The sequence below is a fragment of the Neodiprion lecontei genome, chromosome 4, assembly GCF_021901455.1.
Source record: "Neodiprion lecontei isolate iyNeoLeco1 chromosome 4, iyNeoLeco1.1, whole genome shotgun sequence".
NCBI classification, from domain to species: Eukaryota; Metazoa; Arthropoda; class Insecta; order Hymenoptera; family Diprionidae; genus Neodiprion; species Neodiprion lecontei.
In genome coordinates, this window is record NC_060263.1 from 24,102,905 (window position 1) to 24,125,029 (window position 22,125).

Below are 22,125 nucleotides of genomic sequence, written 5' to 3' on the forward strand. Positions count from 1 at the left end.
GAAAATGATAATAAATCCAGTTCTGGCTAGCGGATTTCAGAAAAAAAACATAATGAACATTTTCGCCACCGTTGGGGTTAATAAATAATTGAACCGAAAAAGAAAAATTTTCCTCCGTAGAATAATTTCGATGAATATTGCCAAAGTAAATTTCCCCTGAACTGTGCGGAGAATTAATAGTATATTATAGTACAATCAAGGTATAATACTAATAATAATGCCTTCTGATATTCTGGGTAATATATTTTGAATGTCAGGAAGAGAAGTAGTAAAAGTTCGTGATTGCAGCCGCGGTCATTAATGTCATCGTTTTAATATGCATAAAAGACATGTTTTTTCTGTACTTGAACTACAGCAGCAGGGATATTTTTGTTGCCTGAAACATTACGTGCATAGTAAATACGTTGAGTATAAGCACGTTATTTAAATGGTGATAGTAATAATAATAATAATAATAATAATAATACTGCGGATTTTGTTTTGTAGAATTTTTGTTTGGCATGCGGCGGAAAAAAATTGTTTTATCTAGGAAATACAAAAACAAATGACCAAAAAGTTATAATCCTAGAGTGAATCCGATCAGTATGCAGTAATAGAAGGAATAAAAATATATTTTGAAGAATCTTGCCTCATATAAATATCGTAGTTGCGGAAAAAACTGCCGACTGTTATAGCAGAAAAAAAAAGTGCTAATGACATGAAAAATCACGATTTTTTTTCCGTGATATAAAATTATTTTTACACAATTACTACAGTGATATATTCCGCGGTTATAAAATGTAATAAACAATTTGGCTGGCAACGTAAAACTGTTCGTCACGTATTGCGGCGAATAAAAAATTCTCATTGTTCTCACGCACTGACACTTTTTTGCTTGGCCATTATGCGAAAGCTTTTTTCCGCGTGTACAGTAAACCAAGGTCTGTATTACGTCAATCAGCAAATTGACGACTGGCCTGTAACATGATTTCAGTAGGTACCTGCTTTAAATTCATTTGTTGATTCCACGATGCAATATTTCGGGACAATAATTTACTCAACCTATAAAATTATCTTGAAGGTCCCGGTACGTAAATACATTCGACAATTTTGTAGTAAATATTAAAAAAAAAAAAATAAATAACATTTGTATGCCTCGTAAACTATGGTTATCTTTAATTTTATTCTCGTCAATGTATATGTTTGCCAAGTTTGTAAAAGAAATGTTTTTTTTAACGTATGATTTTTGTACAACCTTCTTACAATATGTATCGAAGAATTTTCGCATAGAAAAACGTGAAAATCGTGAAGATTTGAATTATATCCATGTACGAGCTAATGGAAAATTGACAGTGTCTCGGTAATGAAACATTAAAAAATTTGAAAAGGAAAGAGTTGTTTAGTAACGAAAAAGATCATTTCCTGCTGCGGGAATCGCGGATTAATCGTGATTACCAGTATTTATTCAATTATTATCCTCGGAAAACTCTGCATAAAACTATAGACGTATTTTTCTGGAAACTATTTTCTTTCAGCTAGTCCTGGTGATATCTTGAAATTCAACCAGAGCTCATTTGATTCGAATATAAATTCTCTACGACTTGAACTAGAATTAGAACAATCAACAAAAAGTTTCTACGTTTTTATAACACACGAAAGTTTGAAATACTTGTGCAAGATCGAACATGCAGTCGTCTTTTCAAGTCGTAATTTTTTTACGTTGTTTCATCCAAATTATTCTTATTCTAGGTATAGCAACAACAAACCTGATTATAAAGAACTTTCGCCTTCTCATTTCTGACCATCAGGAAGGACTCAATCATCTAGATCATCATTAGAGGAACATTTAATCAAGTCCGGATTAGGTAGCAGCAACTCGTCAATTTTCTTTCTTTTTATCATGTTTCGAAATTACTTTGTTGAAGATTAAATAAATATACGAAGGAAAAATTCAGAATGTAATTACGTTTCCCAACAAAAAGAAAGTCATTTCTACAAAAAAAAAAAAAAAAAAAAAAAAAAAAAGAGAAATAGAATGTAGATACATAAAATGAATTAGATTTGGGCAGGTTCAGCAATTATCTGTAAATGATTCAACGTAAAATTTTTGATTATTTAGCGATTTATGCAAGTATCCTGAAAATTTTTGACTCCTAGCTTTTACGGCTTTCTTTAATTGAACAGATTGATTTTCACATTATAATTTTCATTCATATCCTTATCACGAGAAAGTATAATTCAAAATGTTCTTGATGTAGAAACGTCTGATCTTTACGACCATGAAATCGGTTTCAGGTGAAACCCTCGGAAACAGTAAGAAAAAACACACTTATACGATGTTCCCCAACTTTCATCCGAATTCTAAAAAGTGGAGGATTTTTGCATCTCAATACGTACTGCAAGACGTGAAATTGCAAAAAAATCGAAATCGTTTACAGATAACTTATTTCACTTACTCATTTGCATCGCTCCTTTTGGCAAGGCAATCACTTCGATCCGCAGCGTGGTCGAGTACCTGTACGTTAGGTACTCGCATAACTGTGCAGGTACAGTAGTCGGATGATTTCTGCTTCACAGTCCGAGTAGTTTAACCGTCAGTAAAGTGGACGAGGATTCGCTACACGTACGGTGTTTGGGCAACAGCGGTCTCTTCCACTCCGAGTATCATTTTGACCCGGGTCATTGCCGCTCGAATAATTAAAACGGTGCCTTTCGTAAAGAGGCAGGGATCGACAAGCGGAGCGTTTTGCAACGCGACTGCTGTAACAAAACCGCGACGTGAGGATTCCGCGCATCCTGCACGTGCCGTAAGAAAATAAACGAGTCGATAATTAGGCGTTGCATGCGATCGGGAATCACGCGGGGATTCGGTGAGCAAGTCCTTACTAATCCAGACTAAAGTAAATCGACAACTGCGGTTGATTCGGTGAAAGTGACGTAAAGGAAATCGGAAATTTTTTTTACGCCGTGGTGTAGGAACGAGTAAAATTGCTAAATTAGTCCTGAAATATCTTTCGCGTATGATTGTTAGAACCGTGTAGGGTCGCGGAAAGAAAGAGACGGTTCGTTACTTGACGCCGAGTAGCACAGAGAGGGAAGGGGTGATCCCATATAAGACAGACATTTGTCCGGTCTCGACTTTAGTGTCGCGACACAACGCTGCTGATTTTCGTTAGATTTATCGCAGTTGCAAAGAGGCGACTCGAGCAACAATACGGTAATAAATATCCGCTCCCATTGCAAAAGGAAATCGCGATTTGTGCGCAATGAGCCGAAAAGAACGGTGCGAGATGTCGATAAAGTGAGCGAAACTTCAACAACGCGATAAAGAATTAAAAGAATGCTGTGAAATCACCAAAGAAGATAAAATCAAATAATAACGATAAAGAAAGGATAAAAGCGAAGTGTTGGAAATATTTTGAAAAATCGTTTCATCGATCAGAAAAATGACCCGTACAACGTTCGTTCTCGTTTTTGGATTCCTGGCCGCGGCTTCTGCCAGAGACGCGGATGTATCGGCGCCGTTGAAGGAACCGGAATTTCTCACCCGTAAGACACGTTTATCGAATTTATCGCGACTGTGTCGTGAACCGATGGCAGAAAATTTGTTTCTGGCATTTGAACCAGCCCTAAAATGCTGGAAGGCTTACAGATATTTCGGCAAGTGTAATATACACTTGGATAACGTAGAGACGGCGACAGACGGCAGTTGTGGCATCTAAGACAGCGATAGTATGTCGCAACGTGCTGTGCGTTGTGTGAAGCCGAAGGTTATATCAGAGATTACACAACGGAGAGGTAGTTCGGGGAGAAAGTTACGTACGTCTCGAGTCGCTCCTCGCAAAGAGACTTCTTTTCTGAACGAGGTGCGGGCTTAGATCTGATCCGGCAAGTGAAAGCGGAATCGGCCGCGTTCCTGCCGGTGCCAACCGGCCTAGGTCGTCCGGTTTCTTTCGAATCGGGATCAATTCCAGCCTCCCTTTGGATCCGAACCGGGTCGGGCTACCTAAAAATGGAACCCGTCTTGTTATCGGCAATTATGGCCGAGACGTAAGGGAGATAAAGAGAGGGGGGGAGAGAGTCGTTGCGTAAGCCGAGACACGGTTGTGTCATTTCTAAGGAACAAACATCACTCATCGTATTATGATTTTGGCGATTTACCGTACACGCGGTTTTAACCTCGGGCGACAAGTTCGCCTCGCCAAGTCGGTTATCTAAGCTTTGAACTTTTGCTTTCCCGTCGCGTCGGTGACCCCGAGTGTGGGAGAAGGATACACACGGCATCGCACTTGCGGTCGGAGATTTATTTCCAGGGGGAAATATGACCATTCTCGCAATTATTATTTATTTTTATAAGAGTTTAAATCTCGCTCGTAGTATTTTTTGATGGTGCAAAGACAGACTGAACGTTCAAGTGTAGGTTTTAAAAATTTAATCGTTATTATATCAGGGAGAATATCGTATCAAATGTAGTAAAAAGTTACGGCACTTCGTACGTCGTGATCGAAATTTGTGACTTATCAGACTTTTTGGAATATCAGGAAGAATTTTTTGAATACTTATCCATGCCGGTCAGCAGGTGTTTTTATGAAATTTGGAGTCATGTTGAGAACATACTTAACTTAGGGTAATGACATATGGTAGCCACATTTTTTTTTCTGGGTTTAACGACACCGCGCAGAAACTTGACATTCAAATCTTTTGACACTTTGACTGCGTTAAAATGTGCTAATTCCTTGAACAATCTATCGTTTTACTCTAGCGCTGAAGCAGCTTGTAATTACTTTTTTTTCACTTTCAGCCGAATACATCTTGCCATGCTCGAGACTGGATCCTGCGATTGATATCTGCATTCAGAAGTCCTTAAACCACCTGAGACCCTATTTGATCAGAGGTGAGTTGTTGTGAAATTTTTTTTTAATACGAAATCCTAACTATCCTTTCAAGTATCGCAGTTGGTGCAATAACTATACACTCACGATCAGTTTTACGTAGATTATTATTATTATTGTATTATACCACAGGCCAGAAGTATAATTTTGTAATTTTGAAAACAATTTTTAGAAAGTTTTAGCTTACAACATTATCCTCGAAGGCAATCTATGGTGTTTTTCCAGAAATATGTTGGATTCTTCGTACAAACAATTGAGGAAAAGATGTCGAACTGTGATTACCCAAACGATAAAGATCTTTGTATGGAATTTGAAAAAATATTTACCTAAAATCAGAGTTGAGAAAGTTGTAGTTTGTTTAGCAAAGATCGTCTCAATATTCGTTGTAAATAACGGAATAAACTCTCAACAACTTGTGAAGTTACTTGCTGACGATGAACCTAAATTCGCAAGCCAACTGTTACAAGACGAAGAAACGTGTGATATTTGACTAATTATTTTTGTTTATTGTTAGTTTGAAATCCGACTATGATAATTTGAAAAATGTATTAATTGCACTTCAACAAAAGTTACAAATATTTTTTTTTTTCATCAACAAGAATTACCTTAAATTCAATATTGCAAAGAAAAATCTTTGTAACTTTTATAAACAAATTTCTAGAATGAGCTAACGTTATTCTTCTCTTGTCACAGTACATGACCCGAATAAAATCATGACTCGTTCAGAATTGTCATTGAAAAATGTAAGCGTAAAAAGCATTGCGCTTGTTCCGCGGAAGAATTTCTTTATCGGCCTCTAAAAATCATTCTATAACTAATTTTTAATTAACATGGTTATTTTTGGCAACATATTTTTGTATTACGACTCAGAGAGTTCTCTTCCTTGCCATTGAAAACTCTTTCTAATTCTTAATGGGAATTTTTTTCTATTTTTGCAATCAATCGAGTCACGTTTATAACTCGTTACGAGCAATTAATTTCATGTGAAAGATTCCAGAAAGAATGTTGCATAAGCTTTTCCTTTTCTTTCTAAGAAATGAAACTCTTCCGCGGTTGCTGCAGTCTTCCTTCCTTCAGTGTCGCGCTCAATTGCTCTAGTACAAAGTACACGGCAATGTATAATTCAAATGTAAGGAAAGTTGAGTATAACGAGCACTGGACAATAAAACTTTCCACAATCCAGGGTATTAGTTGAATTATTATACGCACAATACGCGGGTAGATTCACCCGGAATATCATTACCTACATGCACACACGATTGTGCAACATTTTCCTAATGTGGTTACTTATATATACCGAAGTAAGTGCCTGCCAGCTATGCAAACGACAGACGTTACAAATAGCGAACCCTCTGATTGCGTAATACGATCTAAACAACGCGCAATGCCTGGAACTCTGTATACAAATTGAAACAAACCGAATTAGGTTCCGAATTTGATAGGACTTTCTAAACCGCGTGGCTGTTTCGCGAGGCGATTGCTGTCAGAATTGTCTAACGCTCATAATCATGCTGAGGTTGACAAAATAAATGTTGGATAAGAATTCATCTTCCAAAGTTGACGTAATAAAAGTTTTTTTCAAACAAAAATGCAGTGAGTCAGAAAATTTAATCACAGCATTTGAATAATATTCTAACGTACCCTGACATTTGTATCTACAGGACTCCCTGAGCTGGAACTTCCTCCCATTGAACCACTGACCATTCCTGAATTGGGTATGCAGAATGGTCAAGGAGCAGTCAGAGTAAGCGCTCTCTTCAAGAACATCAACGCCATTGGTCCTGGTAATTTTACAGTCAGCAAGGCACGTGCAGACATTCCGAACCTCAGGATTGACTTCCACATTACCATTCCGAAGATCGAACTACGAGGACGCTACGAAGTTGCCGGAAATGTTCTACTCTTCCCCATTCAGAGTCAAGGCGACTTCTGGGCAGTGTTCAGTAAGCGATTTTGTCAATACAATTCGTTCCCTGCTAATAATAAAATTATACTATGCTCACGAGTCGCTGGATATTGTGCAGTTCATTCGTCGTTCAAAATGATCCGAGTCGCTTGTATACATATTTTGTATTCATTCTCCGATGCTCTTACGATAATGAAAGTTACTGCATGACGTCAATCCTGAGAAAAAAAAATGGCGGTTCATCTTGAGCTACTTACAATTCCCTTAAACTGAAACGAATTATACAATTTTAGTACGGATTGAAACTATTGATTTTATTTGATAATAAGTCCATTTCCTTCGAGAATCTTGAATTGTTAGAATTGATTGACTTGTTTTTGTTTATTGAAATTGTGGTTTTTACCGGTTGAAAATTTACATTTTGTTTTTTACCATAAGCGATACGTGTAACTAGAAAATCTAGTGTGCGGTTACTATTCTTTTTGGTTACCGGTGACTCGTACTATATTTCCTCGCAACCGTTGCATTAATTTGATGTAGGTGGAACAATATAGTGATTTTCCATTCTTAATTGATTTAAAAAATGTAGATAACTAAAAAATCTAATTTAACGTTGCAATAACCAGAAAATGCAGTATCGACAACTGTAATCGAACTAAATGATTACTTAATTTTCTCGTAATTCCAACAATATTCAAACCGTTATTGTAACGATATCAGTTTTTCAAGAATTGTCTAGTTACTGTAACAAATGAAATTTTTCTCAGCGTGACAAATTAAATTTAACCTTCATCTTCAATCATTCCCAAAGCTCGGTGTAAATACATCTGCGAAGTACTTTTCAAGTCTTCGAAGTGTTCAAGTCTGATGAACGTAGTTTTCGTAAGTTACCGACTATTCGAAAACGTCACTAGCGTTTACACAATTCCTCTTAGCAGCTCGGATTTTCATTCTATCTTGCAATTAATACACGTTAGATGTAGATTGTTCACGGAACGAGTTAACCAGCAGCATTATTTCAGGCGAAGTGGCTGCCATTGCTCAAGTCCAGGGGATCGAGGAGATTCGCGAAGGTGTTCGATACATGAGGATATCTCACCTCATGATAGACTTCAGTCTTGGAAGAGCGAGGTTCCGCATCGTCGACGAATTGAATGGAAACAACGTGATTGGTCAGGCCATGAATCAGTTCCTGAACGAGAACGCAAAGGAAATCATCGAAGAAATGCGGCCAGCAGCAAGCACAAGCATCGCTACTCACTTCCGAGGTTTTCTCAACAAGGCATTCACCAAAATCCCGATGAAAGTCTGGCTCCACGATACGTAGATGTTTTCGGATGACGACGAACTTTGCAAGGATGGAGAGCAGACTTGCGCTTAGGCTTTTAGTGTTAATGTAAATTTCATTCCATGATCTACGCTGAAGTTGAAGTTCTTCAAATCCAATTACATGCCCAAAGTTTATTAGGGTCTAGGACAAGGGACCGGGCTAACCGTTCTCGAAGTAGCTGTCGAGGGTGAAAGGTGGCGATAATTTTTTTAAATCATTTACATTTTATCTACGTGCAGTATTCTAGTTGTGTCTAATGATTGAATTTAGTCTGATCACATTGTATTCATTAGGATAGGTATAGTAAAGTCGTTTCGAGATTACATGGATTAGATTATATGCATAACCACTTTTTGTAACGAGATGATATATACTGATCAGCTTTACTGCGAATTAGAAGAAAAAAATCGCGGTGAACTGGCCTGCGTGTAAAAAGAAATTAATACGCGCAATTAAAAGAAGATGGGAAAAATGCGTTGACGATTAGATAATCAAATTTCGTTGTTACTGATGCTAATCGAATGAATCAATTTGACGAAACGGAGGTCTTTTTGACGATGACGAAAACGAAAAATCAGGGACTTGGAGTTATATTGAAAAGGTGCATTCGCCAAAATCCTTTCTTCGTATGCGATTATTAATATCTGGCCACCTCTATGTCTTCTTAATATATGTTACCCATATAGTTTAACTGGCTATTTGTATACCAAGTATGAGTATTGTACATTATAGATATGGCCACAGATGTAAGTAGATCTTTCAGATACATGTCATGCACACACTTAGTGATAGAAATTTGAAATAAATAAATTTTTACTGCGTTATTGGTGCTGTTTGTTTCTTGGTGGTGGAAATAACTCGATATTTTAGTGACAAAATAATTTTTTCAGTTAAATTCATTCAAATTAAATCAAGTACTTCAACTTGATTTGTATAAATTACAAATTAATTTTGTCAATTCGGATAAATTTCTTGAATTCAATTTAATTGATTTCAAATCATGAATTTCAATTTTTCTCTCGATAATTCAGTCTAATTCAAGTAAGTCTAAAAAAATTTGACTTCACCATTTTGTACATCATCCGATTCAACTCAATTTTTTACCAACCCAGACCCGCCGAACTCTTACGAAAAATAACCCAGGGTTGTGAGTTTTTATACCCATATGTTCAGTCAACGTGGATACTCAAGTCACCCTGGGATATATACAACCATTTATACCGCAATGCGTGGCTTATAGTATGCTTACCGTTTTCACGGCGCAATATTGCGCCGGATGACGGTAATTTACAGCACAAAATGAAATAAGAGATCGCCATACAACCTGGCTCAAAATTGGAAATAACTGTTCACTTCATCTGTAAAATGACAACTTGAACAGGTACAGAGAATAATAACAAGCCGCCATAGAGCCAAAATGAGATTTGACGCGAGCATTATCAGTGAGGCGAAAGTTGTGGCGTAACAATAGCACAGCAATTGTGCATCAATGGCAGTGGACAATAAAAAGGAAATGGAAATATAAACTTCCGCGTAACAAGGACAAACTCTAGTACGTTATAATTGTACTTTGTATATACGTATTTTGTTCAGTCGACTCACGCGGCGACGAATCCTGACATTTCCGTAAATGTAACAAAAGAAATCCGCACTAATATGGTATTTGTTACATACCTCTGCGGAATTTGCCTTGTACGATCCGCACAATTGTAGCTGAAACAATTAAAATTCATATCGGTTGACTCAGAGCCAAGTCTTGATCGTTTTGTAGATATTCTTGTGGTAGACATTTTTTTACTCGCATTCAGAGTCAACTCCGTAGACGGAAAAGCGACAATATTTTTATAGCTGACTCATGCGGTTTTCCACGGTGTCCTAGTTACCGCAGCTACTGCGTCGAAAGTTCTCACTATTATTTTTAGCCCAAGACTCTGTTTGTTTTATTTTTGACTTGGTTTTTTGTTTTTAGAATTTTTCCACCGACAATTGTACACCGGGTGAATTCGGATCATGTCGTTAACTAAGTTTCACGAAATTTGTCAGTAATCTATAGGCTGTTTTTGAGGGCTTGGAAGAACGTAAAGAATGCCTTGGTTATTTTGAAAAAATGAAAATTTTGAGGTTTGTTAAGCCTGTGTAATAACGGTTTTTTTTTTCAAAAATTGACAGTGACTCGACATTGTGGGTGAAAAGAAATTCTCTATTGAATTTCATCCGAATTTAGGGACGACACTGAATATTTGGGCTTCCTACTTTCTAAATCCGATCCTTAGTTGGTTATTACTCGTGATGGAACAGATAAGACGGTTATTTCCGTGCAGTGATGTCCCTATGCAAGGAAAGACTATTATAACAATGTTATTCCATTTAACGATAGTAATTATCAGAAAGTTGGTACAATTTTTGTAAAAGGATTACCGAATTGATGACAAAACAGCGTTTTTATTAACCTACTACTTCGGACAATAATAGTTTCTTTGCGATTTTTATAGGAAAAGCTGATAATCTTGTTAATAAAGAAATGGACGGATGAGGCCGTTTAAAAAATTGTAAAAGTCATACCTACTACACGGGTATAATCTGGCTCAATACTATACGAACACAAAAAGATTGTTAGTCTTAAGTTGAAGATAGCGAATGAAAAATTTGTCCAAGTGAAATTATTCTCGCTGCGTGGAATTCCTGAAACGATTATTAGCCTAATTTTAATTGCCAGGGTATTCAAGTCATTGGTTATGGGAATGATTGAAATTTAGTGGACATATTGTGGGGAAAAAAAAGTATCAAAACTTATAAATTTCTCGATTTCTTCAAAAGCGCGTAATCAAACACAAATAAATTTCGCTCCAACTTCAAAGGAACTTCTGAGTGATATAAAAGTGTGAAAAAAATCGCCGTAATCGTTGCTAAATCGGTATATCCGTGTATGCGGGCGAATTTCTCCTGGACTAAAAATGAGTCGAAATTCTCCGAGTGGTTCGCGTGCGAAGAAAAGAGACTAATGACAAAACTCACGTCACGCAAACACACGACGCCGTTTCCAAATGAAACGGAGGCTTCGTGGAGGATTCTTCGACATCGGGTGTTCGGGGGCGTCGAAGGGTGGTAGAAATTCTCCCGCCCTTGCAAGACGATAGTAAACCTATTCCGGTAGCACCGGCACGATTGCCGCTGGTAAATATAGGGAAGCCGAGTCCGTGAGTCACGATTTCGAGGGATATTTCCGTCCAGGTCCAGACGCCGACGTCGCGACGTCACCCTGCGGGAGGCAGCCGGCCGAATCCGCGTTGCTTTTATCGCGGCTGGATCGGCTGCTTCGAGAGTGTAGTTGCACGATACCTGCACAGTTAAGTATACGATTCCGCTTCACCTTTACGCTCGACTCTTTTTCGCCGCATTAAGCATGTACGGGGCGTACAGTCAGGCCGAAAAATCGTCGAAATTTAAGGTTGGTGAAACGAAAGGTTGGAGTCGGCAATTAGACACTTTCAAGGAATGTGTCTTAAATGCAAACAGCTCATTACAGTTGCTGTTGAATAATTTTATCAACTAAGAACCGGCATTGCTAATTATCCGATTCTGATTAACAATAGCTGATTTTATTTCCGAATGAATCCTCGATAGATTCTCGTTACCACAACTACATATTTCAGTAATAAACTAACCGTCGAACGCAATGTTGATTAGACAAACCTGTTCATGGATTTTTCAGTACGAAAGGTGATTTCCTTGATGTTTTGAGTCACAGATCAGCGTTCACATCTGAATTTAAGTGCCTTTGTGCTTTTTGTCGAAGCCTTAGAGTTACACTTTTCAAATTTTCTTACGGCCATGTCTTTGTTTCGACATATTTTTGAGCTGACTGTACGTCCCACACGTCCTTAAATTCATCGCCAAATTATACAGTTCGCTTGCACCGGCCTCGACTCTGCACTCCGAGGACACTCCGCGAGATCTCGAGATGCACCATTCGCTGCTTCCTCGTATACTCACCTCGGGTTAACTATTTTTATTTATATGTTTCTCACAGCTCGGTGTAGTGCAGCAGCAGCCGGTTCATTGATCGAAACTTGATGCACGCGTCCCGGAATAAAGACACAAAGAAAAGACCTCAGGGCCGCCGAGACATCAATCGGTTGACTCATGTGCCCACCTATTGACGTCACAGAATCTTAATCGAACTCTAAGTATTGGCTGAAGGTAGCGAGGTTACGAATTTGCAATATAAAGCAAGTAGCGTGGAAGCGAAGTTCATGTTTTCGCAAGTTTTTTTACTCTTGTAAAATATCAATCATATATGTTCAAATGTTAGCCAGGCAAACCCAATACTTGGTTTTCTGGTATGTGTTTTGATATTTTGACAGCGTGTGTAATCAGAATCGATGAATTTCCACGAAGGTGATAGTGTTAGAACCTGCGACTGCGACTTTCGGAATACAAAATTACAAGGGTAAATATTGTCCTCGAATCTACGTGAAACGTGATCATTTCGGATTCAAGATTACCTGAGAATTGTTTACTTGTGTAAAAGTTAATCTGTGGAAATATTTGGTCAGAGGATAATTGCTTCGCAATGTTAAGCGTAGAATTTCCACGATTATTCAAAAATTATACTGCGAATTCAAATCAACTAACTACCTGATCAATATTAATAGGTTCTACGATTAAAAGAGAAATGATTTTCAAAAAAAAGCATAGGTATATGAGGATTTGGAAAAAGTATCGTTTTCCTGTGACGTGATTTTCACTTGCTCAATGTAAACATGTAGAAATATACTTTCCCAATAAACAAAATAATACATGAATGGGAAAGTAGCATTTTTTATCACTTGAAGCGAATACATTGAATCATACTTCGAGTGATGCTAACTATTTCGAATTTGTTACTCTCCCTCGTTTTCCCTGCTACATCTCTACTCGGTCATCGGTGGATACGTCACAAAGAACAGATGAATCACCCACAGAAGATGATTTATTCTGTGAAAACATGAAATTCGCAAAACTGTTACGCCTGCAAAAATACCTACGTGCGAATAAAATTAAACGCTTTCAGAATAATTTTTATTCTTACGGAGAAGAGATACTTGCATCGGTATTTCTTGTTTAAACTGTACGCAACTAAAGGTATTGAAAATAATCGTTAAACTTTTCCATTAAAAACAAAATCCTTACCGTGAGACGATCCAGCATCTGAATTTAGCGCTATCGAGTAAACATCTATCAACGTAGTTGCTAAGTTAATTGAATCGCGAACTTAACACACGGTTCAAATATAAAAATGAATCTTGTGAATTGGAAAACAAACCCGACGTATCTCCGACTTCAGTAATAATAGGACAAATCGTTGCGTATACAGCTGATACACTTTTCATTTCAACTTCAAATATAATATAATAATAATAGATGGTTTCCTTACCCAATTCCTGGATAAATTTGTACTTGATCCCGTGCACAATTACCATCATCAACAAACGTTTGAAATTTGACTTATTCGTACTCATACGGTTTCAACTTCTCGATGAAAAATATTATCACTGCCAGCAAAAATGGCAGCAAACTCGTTTAAATAACAACAGAATTCCGGAGCATGAAATTTCACAAATTTTTTTCACTCGGATTCATTGCTCCTGCATATACGTAGACAAGTAACTCGAAGTAAGGAGTACCCATGATCCATAAGGATTCACCGAACAGTTTATCACGAAAAAAGTGATATTGTAGCAAAAGCTTTCCGTGAAACTTGTCGCATCCTAAAGCGAGTAAATGGGTCTCGGTATAATCGGCGAGTGTAGAGCGGGGATTTTCATAAAAAGCTCCGAGTATGCAGCGAGCTTTATCTATTTATAGACCGAGTCTTCGCAGATCGGTCGATTAGCGTCGTGATTTAGTCACGCCACGTGGCGGATGACAAACGCCTTTCTGCACCGTTTTTGGCCGTCTCTCACGTGGCATGCCCGCGTTCCGTAAATAAGCAAACCGTCCGACCTCAAGGACGTGGGTACAGCTCATCTCCGAGGAATCTTGGATCCTGGATCCGCGTCTCACGCCGCGATGCCGGCGTCGCCAACTATTCGCCCGTATTTTCGCACACGCGCGCGAATCGTGCCGTAAGTGCGTCTTCTTCTGGGAAATTCTCCAAGACGATGCGACGACGTACCGAACGTCTGCTCCCATGTCTGATGACTGTCTGTCCGCAGTCTGCAGCCTTCCTTGATGCTTATTACGCGAACTTCTTGCTCGGTGATCGGCCCCGGAGACGATGGACATTCGTCTCCGATGACGATGAAAATAAAAAGGGAAAGTGAGGCGAGCTGACGATTTTAACCCTTACCCTGTCACGTGGTTCACCGTACACGTTGGCTGGCACATGGGGTCTTTCGCGTCTTACCCTTGTTCCGGTTATTTTAAGAGCTCCGAGAATTGTGAAAAAAAGCATGCATGTTCTTTAAGACTTCTAGTTTAAGATTCAATAGTTTGTTTATTTTTTTCGTTGAGGGGAGAAAGCCGTGCGCATTCTTGTTTACAAAATATATACACGAGAAGAAATAACGCGAGATGGAAAGACCCCGTGTGATAGGGTAAAGGTTGTACGTACAGTTTGAAATCAGTACCTACTTGTCTGGACAACTTTATCACAAATTAACACAATCGTAAACTACGGTGTTTCTCTTAATAATGCCAAATAATAACATCCTGAAATACTAAAAAATAGAACTTTGATATTGATTGTTAATTTCAAATCGCTATAGAACGGTGAAGAGTTTAGTAGACTTGTCAGATTTCACTCTCTGTGTTGAGTCATTTTATTTGGAATATTGTTCTGTACAATCCCACAGTGGCAATTTCTTTTATCACATTAGCATCGTTGAAGATTTATTTTTTCGACGTTGCACGAATACTGATTTTGATGAAAAAATACAAGCAATACAAAATTGACTATTGAGATAAGAGAAAAATTTAGTTTGCTGAATTTGTGACAAACAGTCTTCTAAACGGTTGAATTGAACGATTCTACTAAACTTTTTACCGTTTTTAAACAATTTAAAGTAAAAAAAAAAAAAAAAAACAGTATCTAAGCTCTCTTTCATACTTTCAGCCACTTTTTTTGAAACTTTCTATGGCAAACATTGTACAGCTCATACGTGTGATATTATGATAAACACTTAATTGATTTCCAACTGTACAACCTCCTTAAACTCTCAGTTTTCCTTTTTCTTTTCTTTCCTTGACTCATACTTTAAAAAAAATGCGAATATGATTCCTCGTTAATTTCGAACGATCGTTCATGGTTTTTAAGAAAAGTGCGTGTCATATTTTACTGAAGGTACATTAAATATGCGGATATTTATAGAAAGTAACACAAAAAGAATACGATTGCAATAAAAATGCACTGCAGCAATCGGGAGAGATGATTCTGTGAATTAGCTGCCAGTAAACAACGTATCTTTATCATGGCGTACGAACTTTTCAACCTAAATACCATTGTTTCAAATTTTGGCACAGGAATCGAGTATTTCGGTAGCGGATGGCCACGCGCTTCTCTTGAGACGCAGAGCATAAAATGTTGAGATCAGCGCTTGATGCTGTGTATCTCATTATTTATAGATTTACAAGTATTAGTCACACCTGGCGAGATTACGGGTCTGTCAACCTTCCTCACGCGTCTTCATCCTCATCACGATTTCGCGCCACAATGGATCTCCATATCAGGAATGCTGATCAAAGTGCAATGAATACACTCAGAGAGTGTAAATTTGTAACTTATGACGAGGTCTCCGTAACATTTGCCAAGACAATTTATGCAGTTAGTATGACTTATACGGGTCGCGATGAATTCACCTGGAGAAAAACCTGCATGACCCTGATTTGCAAATCAATCTCGTCAAAAATTTCATCTTCGCGTTCCGAGTAATACGAGTTCACGGAAAGATCGGTGAAACTTGAAAATTTTTTCGAGTAAAATGCGAAGACCCTTGTCTTGTGCAGGTTATCGGTAAAGAGCAAGTCTGGATTACAGTCGTCTTCTACGAAATTCGTTCGCGTAATTCAGTCGTGACTTGACAGGGGATGTTCACCGGTAGTCGGAAGTTCACTCACTGTCGAAGAATCTGAAAAACTCGTTGATAAAAGATACCACCTCTCCTCGGTTGTATCATTTCTGAATCACTGCGCTGAGTAAGTCACCACGGGTTTTCTTATTTTGGTATAAAAGCAGCCGCCGCATGACACAACTTGCCATCTCACTTCCTTTAAACAGCATTCCAGAAACATTGAAGGGTAGTTCAAATCGCCCTGATTTTACCAGAGGCTGGAAACATCCTGGAGCAAAAGGTCGCCTAAAACGTTCGACCGATCACTACAGAACTTCAAACACCTCTGTGAGAGAATTTTTTTTTTCCATTCACCGCATAAACTATTAAAAATATCAAAATATTTGGTTGTTTTGGTTGAATTCCGAATTTCCCGGATGTTAGCAATGAAGACTTCAACCTACGAAGACAGATGATAACGTATTGGGTTTCAAGTACCGACTCTCTAGATTTTTCTAACCGAAGCCAGTAAGATTCTCTGAGAAATCATGGACTGCCAAGTCATCATCGAAAGGGATATTCAACGAATGATTATAACAAACGTGCTTTGTAACAACGAATCGTTTCATCACTTTTATCATTTATCACTTGCCAGTGAGTCAGGCTAATCTTGGCTATCTCAACGGTATGACTTCAAACACCACCTTACTCAAAAAGAAAACTGTCTATCCTTTTTCTCGACGAACACTGCAAGGAATATGTTCGTACAAAAATTCTCATTGAACATTAACGGCGAATCTCTTTGTTTCGAAGGGTTGACACTTTGCGTCGTTAGAATATCGGAACGATTCCAATGGCCAAATCTGTTCGTCAAGCTAATCGCGAGGTCTATTCGAATACGAATCTTTGAATCCTTTTCGAAGAGACTAAAAAAATAGAACAAAACGAAACGGATATTGGTCAGCTTCTCGAGCATATTGCGTATCACCGAGGGTCGCGCGTTATCGGGTTTGAAGTTCCGACATTAGTCACTGCACGTGCCACGCTTTGTCCGATATTATCTAGTCTGTACACGTTACACGTTTGTCAAGATATCAGAACACACATTACGTTTCGGTGCAGTTAGCGGGAGTGTAATTGAGAGTGAAGAGGGTGGAATTTGGTGAAAAAACCTAAACGAAGTAAAATGAAAAGTGCACGTGACTGATATCGCGCGCGTTATCAGAGCGCGCCGAGACCTACCCACCAATGGGACGTCGCGACTGAAAGATACTTGTTGTCGGATTGCTGAACGTAAGGATAATCGGGCAAACAAACTTACCTAGGACAAGTGAATGCGTACACAAAATGACTCATGTGCCATAGAGCAAGCTTTTCCCGTCGCCCCCCTTACGTGTCATCCAATCATCACACCACGCCATATACGCATTACAAGGGACTGACTGGCTGCTGCACTCGCAATCAATTCCCAACGACAGCTTGAGTCAATATACGCATCTGTATTACGTGCGAGCGTATTATACGACGTACTCGGGTTACTTTTTTTCTTTTTTGGCTTCCCAGTTTCCACTTGCAGAGAGGATAAGTAATCGCCCTGTGTGACGGTTTTTTCACGCAAGGCGTCGCCAATTATTAGATTTTCTTACTTTCTACTACTTGCCGCGACTCGTCGACGTGGATAGGCTGGTTGATTCTTTCAAAAACCGAAACAAACCTACGAGTAATCAAGATGTGAGTCAGATATTGCTTTGTCAACTTGATGCAATACTTACTTCGTGATTCAGTTCCACGGAATCGCCCAACGACTGAAGTGACGATAATTTACGACAAAATTTCGAAATTCGATGCATGGCACGTATGTAATGTTTAAGCAATATGTTTAGTCTTGTCATATAATTATTGCGGGAAAATTAATGTAATTATTATTAAGTAAACAAACAGGATGAATCGACCGGCTTGAAAGAACTCATCGTCATAGAACCGGCCGATATTCCCATTGTTTTGCGAGGGTCAAAATCTTCGTGAAAAATATTTTTATTCTTAGAAATAAATATTGCTGAAAATATTTTCATAGTTGAGTTAGGAAAATTCACATCGATTCGCGTCGAAATCATTATAATAATCGGTTTATTCGATCTCGAGATATCCTCAGGTGAAAATTGATCTTACGGACACACAGATTCAACGATCGTTTTTCAATTTTCAGGACGATTATTACAATTTCCTCTCCTATCTGGAAATGGGGAAGCTGGAAGTTAAAAATAAAAAAGACATGTATGTATGAGAAACTGCGTCTGTTGGTTTTCCACATCAAAATGATCAATTCATGATATTTATTGACCATGAAATATCTGAAGTCATATTAGATTTCTGAAAAATTGTTAAAGCTGTTTCTCTGCCTCCGGTGTATAGATGCATAATTTCACGATGTAAATACATTAATTTCTATAGTGAGAAAAAGGTAATTTGTCATGGGTATCATTTTTCACTTCAAGTACAGTCAGAATTGTAAGAAAATATGATAAAAGTATACATTTTGTGTGATTATAGTCGTCAATACTTCATTTCCTGGTAACTCCAACATTCGATCTGTTTGTTTAATTTCCCACAAGGCCTTATAATCAATTTATATAAGCACCAGCATCAAATTATTGCAATTATAGTTGCAAAAAAATATAACACGAGTGATCATAATCAAAAATAACAGTAACTTTCTGGTTACAGTTATGCAATACTAATTTTCGTTTTATACCCGAAACAATATTTTTCTGTTAGGGTAAAAAATAAAAATAGTTAAGGACCGCACGGTGGCCAGAACTAGAAATTTCTATCGGTCCAATTACGTTGTTCACCATTCTCTACGAGACGTAGGACAAGTTTAATTAACGGTTAAACGAAAGTTGATGAAGGTTTTCACATGTTCTCATTTCGAGCGGGTGTTGCAGGGTCTCGACGTCCGTCTGACTAATTGCAAGAAGTGCTTACCTCACCTCGAAGAGAGGAAAGTGAAGCTGGCGCCGTGGCGTATGACGTATCGTTTTTCTAAGAGACGTGATGAAACGCGTACGTTTTACTGCAGTTGTTCCGAAGGAATGAACAGCGCGGTACATTTTGCAACGATAACTATCTCCTCTCCGTTTCATCGTGAAAATGGAGCTTCGAGCGATTAGATAAAACTCGGCGCCTGGTCAGGTAGACGTGTACAGTCGGGATGGTCTCAAACTTAGGACGTCATAAAATTCCCTGACGTTTCCAGGTTTTCCTGCAGAGCCAGAAATGCATTTTTCAAGATATTTATGAATCGTGTCCATGCAAAAAGTAGACAATAAAAAAATGAATCCGTCATTTTCATGGATTATATTTTGGTCATTTCGAAGGCTTTGTTACCTACTTCACTCATGTCCGCAAGTTTTTTGTTAAAATTTGAATGTTCGGAAGGACGGAATAAATTGAAATATCAATTTTTTTTTTTTTCTAATAGTTCGACACTTTCGCTTGATTTTACAACGCAAAACAACAAGCCCCGACTTTTCCGTTCAGGTTCTCTATATTCCACCATGGCAAACCGCGGAAAAGCGATAGCGTAATTTTCCGAGGGGTTGATAATGGGCCGACACGTCACCCCCGTGACGAAGGCTGGGAACGTTGCGTCATCCACCATTCAATCCCTCGCTCACTCAACTGCCTACTCGTTTGCCCATTCACCATTTCGCCACTGTATAGCTGAAAATATACTCAATCCGACTTCCCTGCGATAATTCCCTTTCGTTCCGCTGCGACATATGCGACTCTCCAGTGCTCCGCAGCACGCGACCATCGCCTAATGCTTTATTGTTTCAGACTTGACTGGTTTTAATGCTGGTCCGAATTAACTGCCTGGTTTTCCCTAAGTGTTCCTGTATCGGTAGGGAATTAACAAAATTAACCGAACTGGCCGGAGATAAACGCCGACAACCGTTGACGGATAAAATGATGATGAGATCTTATTGCAGACATGCGAAAAATTACACAACCAAAAAACATGATAAATCTACTTCACAGATGAAACAGGGAGGTCTTCGTAAAATGTCAAATATCTCAGATAACCAATATACGAAATTATTAATCCAGGTAACTCAATCGGATGTATTTTGACTAACGAGGAAAAATGAATTTTCCCTTAAGTGGTCATTTGAAGTTATCGTGTCGAAAAATGACCAAATCTGTAAGTTTCTTGCACATATCGAATAGAAGATAAAATTTCACTCCACGTGACCGAGAATCACGGACTGTTTGTCGACGAATTGAGAGTTCGCATTCGTTATCTTCTTCTCCGATGAGTCTAGTTTCATTTTTCCAACGTCGCGCACAAGCGGTCCAATTAAGATGAATAAGCGTAAGAGTGTTTATCGGTGTATTAACAAATGAGTTGTTTACAGGTCATTCAAGCGTCAAGGACCGCGACATTTACCATTGACAATTACGACAAGATTATTTATTCTGAATCTGATTTATAGCAAAGCGACGCGACACTGACGTCAAACGATCGGTCGATGATTCAGGTCCGACAGCGTGAGACGAGCTTTCGACGGAAGTCCGGAGGGTTTTCACGTCCCTCGATGACGCGAGACGGCAAGAAAAACTTGTAAAAATGACGAAACTGACGTTTTGCAAATCGTCTACGTATTTACTCAATTCGGGCCAATTGCGTACCCGATACACATGTACGCATGCAGAGATCTCGCCGTTTAATCTTCTGCGGCTGGGGAAGAGAGACCCGCGGCACGTGCCGTATGAGTCGAGTCCAAGATCCCATCGCCGATCGAATCCGTGGGGTGAAGAGTCGGGGATTATTCCCATTATTACTCCCCCTTTGCCGTCCGGGGATGTTTGGTGCGATGCTTTTGAGCTGCCGATGATTGATATTCAATCGGCGAGTTGATTATGACGCGTGTTCTCACCCCAACCGCCGGACCGCTGTGACTCAGTTTAAATCAGCCTGCAGGGAGAAGCTCAAAAAGCCCCCTGCATCGGCCGCGATTACTCACCCCTATTCTCTCCCAGCTTCCCCCGATCCAGGACACGAGGCTCTTGTAAACTCGACTGTTTGCGGGAATCCTCCCGCTGCAGCGGTGATCATTTCTTCAGGGTGACCCTCGCCTTTTCACCGCACCGTCTGACTTATGATAGACATGTCATCGCGAAAATCTGCTTTGGAAAGAAAAAAAAAATATACATATATACACATATACATATATGGGGCATTCCACGTCAAATCGAACGGTTGGCTTCCCTGACCCATTTTAATCTGATTCACCCTTTCACACGATCAAAATATATTATATTGAGAGGATGAACTTTGAATTTTTGTCGGATTTTTTCGACACGTGATTTCTTCACAATTCATACAATAAATTGATTTCAACAATGTTTTGATTTTTCCCACCTGGACGACATGTGAAAAACGTTCGTTGACAAAAATTTTATGTTCTCTTGTGAAAGACCTTTTCTCGAGGAATATACTCTGTAGTAAATCTATCATTTGTCACGATTCCTGAGACGATACGTGAGTTCCGTACCGCCGGACAATATTTTTTAAGCATATTCATCCAAGGTAAGAATTCAACGACGCGTCGCGTATCGTAATACCGACTGTGTAACTTTCACCGTTCGTACCGCCACATTATGGTACGTATGGATGAGAAATTTCACAGTTTCATTTAAACTGTTGCTCGTAACTTTTGAACTACTTTTCCGCCCACTACGAAACTTATAGACAATCTTTGGTACTGAAAAACACATGCTGTGTAAAAATTTCATGTTTTCATGTTTCAATATCGTCAAACTGGAAATAGGTCCAATCACTCATTCATTGTAGAACATTTGTATAAAATTCAGGCAAGCTTGGGCAGTGCATAAAAATGTAGATTTACAGTGTCGGAAAGACAATTCTGTCGAGAGGGATAAAATTTAGATGGAAAATCAAATCGGTGGTAAAAAAGGCGGACG

General features: G+C 38.7%; 1 protein-coding gene and 1 long non-coding RNA gene across 2 annotated transcripts; one reads left to right on the forward strand and one right to left on the reverse strand.

Annotated features, from left to right (window-relative positions):
* Window positions 1-3,113: 3,113 nt before the first annotated feature.
* LOC107227091 (protein takeout) lies at window positions 3,114-8,931 on the forward strand. The gene is made up of 4 exons (XM_015668133.2): window positions 3,114-3,528; window positions 4,781-4,873; window positions 6,533-6,814; window positions 7,800-8,931. Exons 1-4 carry the CDS (start codon window positions 3,426-3,428, stop codon window positions 8,102-8,104), a joined length of 783 nt encoding a protein of 260 aa, XP_015523619.1. The 5' UTR covers window positions 3,114-3,425; the 3' UTR covers window positions 8,105-8,931.
* Window positions 8,932-9,826: 895 nt separating this feature from the next.
* LOC124293987 lies at window positions 9,827-14,108 on the reverse strand. The gene is made up of 3 exons (XR_006903848.1): window positions 13,524-14,108; window positions 12,101-12,260; window positions 9,827-11,446 (listed from the first exon to the last, which is right to left on the reverse strand). It is a non-coding gene; the product is annotated as an uncharacterized LOC124293987 (long non-coding RNA).
* Between the last annotated feature and the right edge of the window lie 8,017 nt (window positions 14,109-22,125).

What these genes read in the sequence shown, in the direction of transcription:
- LOC107227091 (XM_015668133.2), top strand. Translation starts at nt 3,426, where the DNA reads ATGACCCGTACAACGTTCGTTCTCGTTTTTGGATTCCTGGCCGCGGCT. An exon ending in GAGACCCTATTTGATCAGAG is followed by an intron (nt 4,874 to 6,532) that starts GTGAGTTGTTGT and finishes TTGTATCTACAG; the next exon opens with GACTCCCTGAGCTGGAACTT. An exon ending in CGACTTCTGGGCAGTGTTCA is followed by an intron (nt 6,815 to 7,799) that starts GTAAGCGATTTT and finishes GCATTATTTCAG; the next exon opens with GCGAAGTGGCTGCCATTGCT.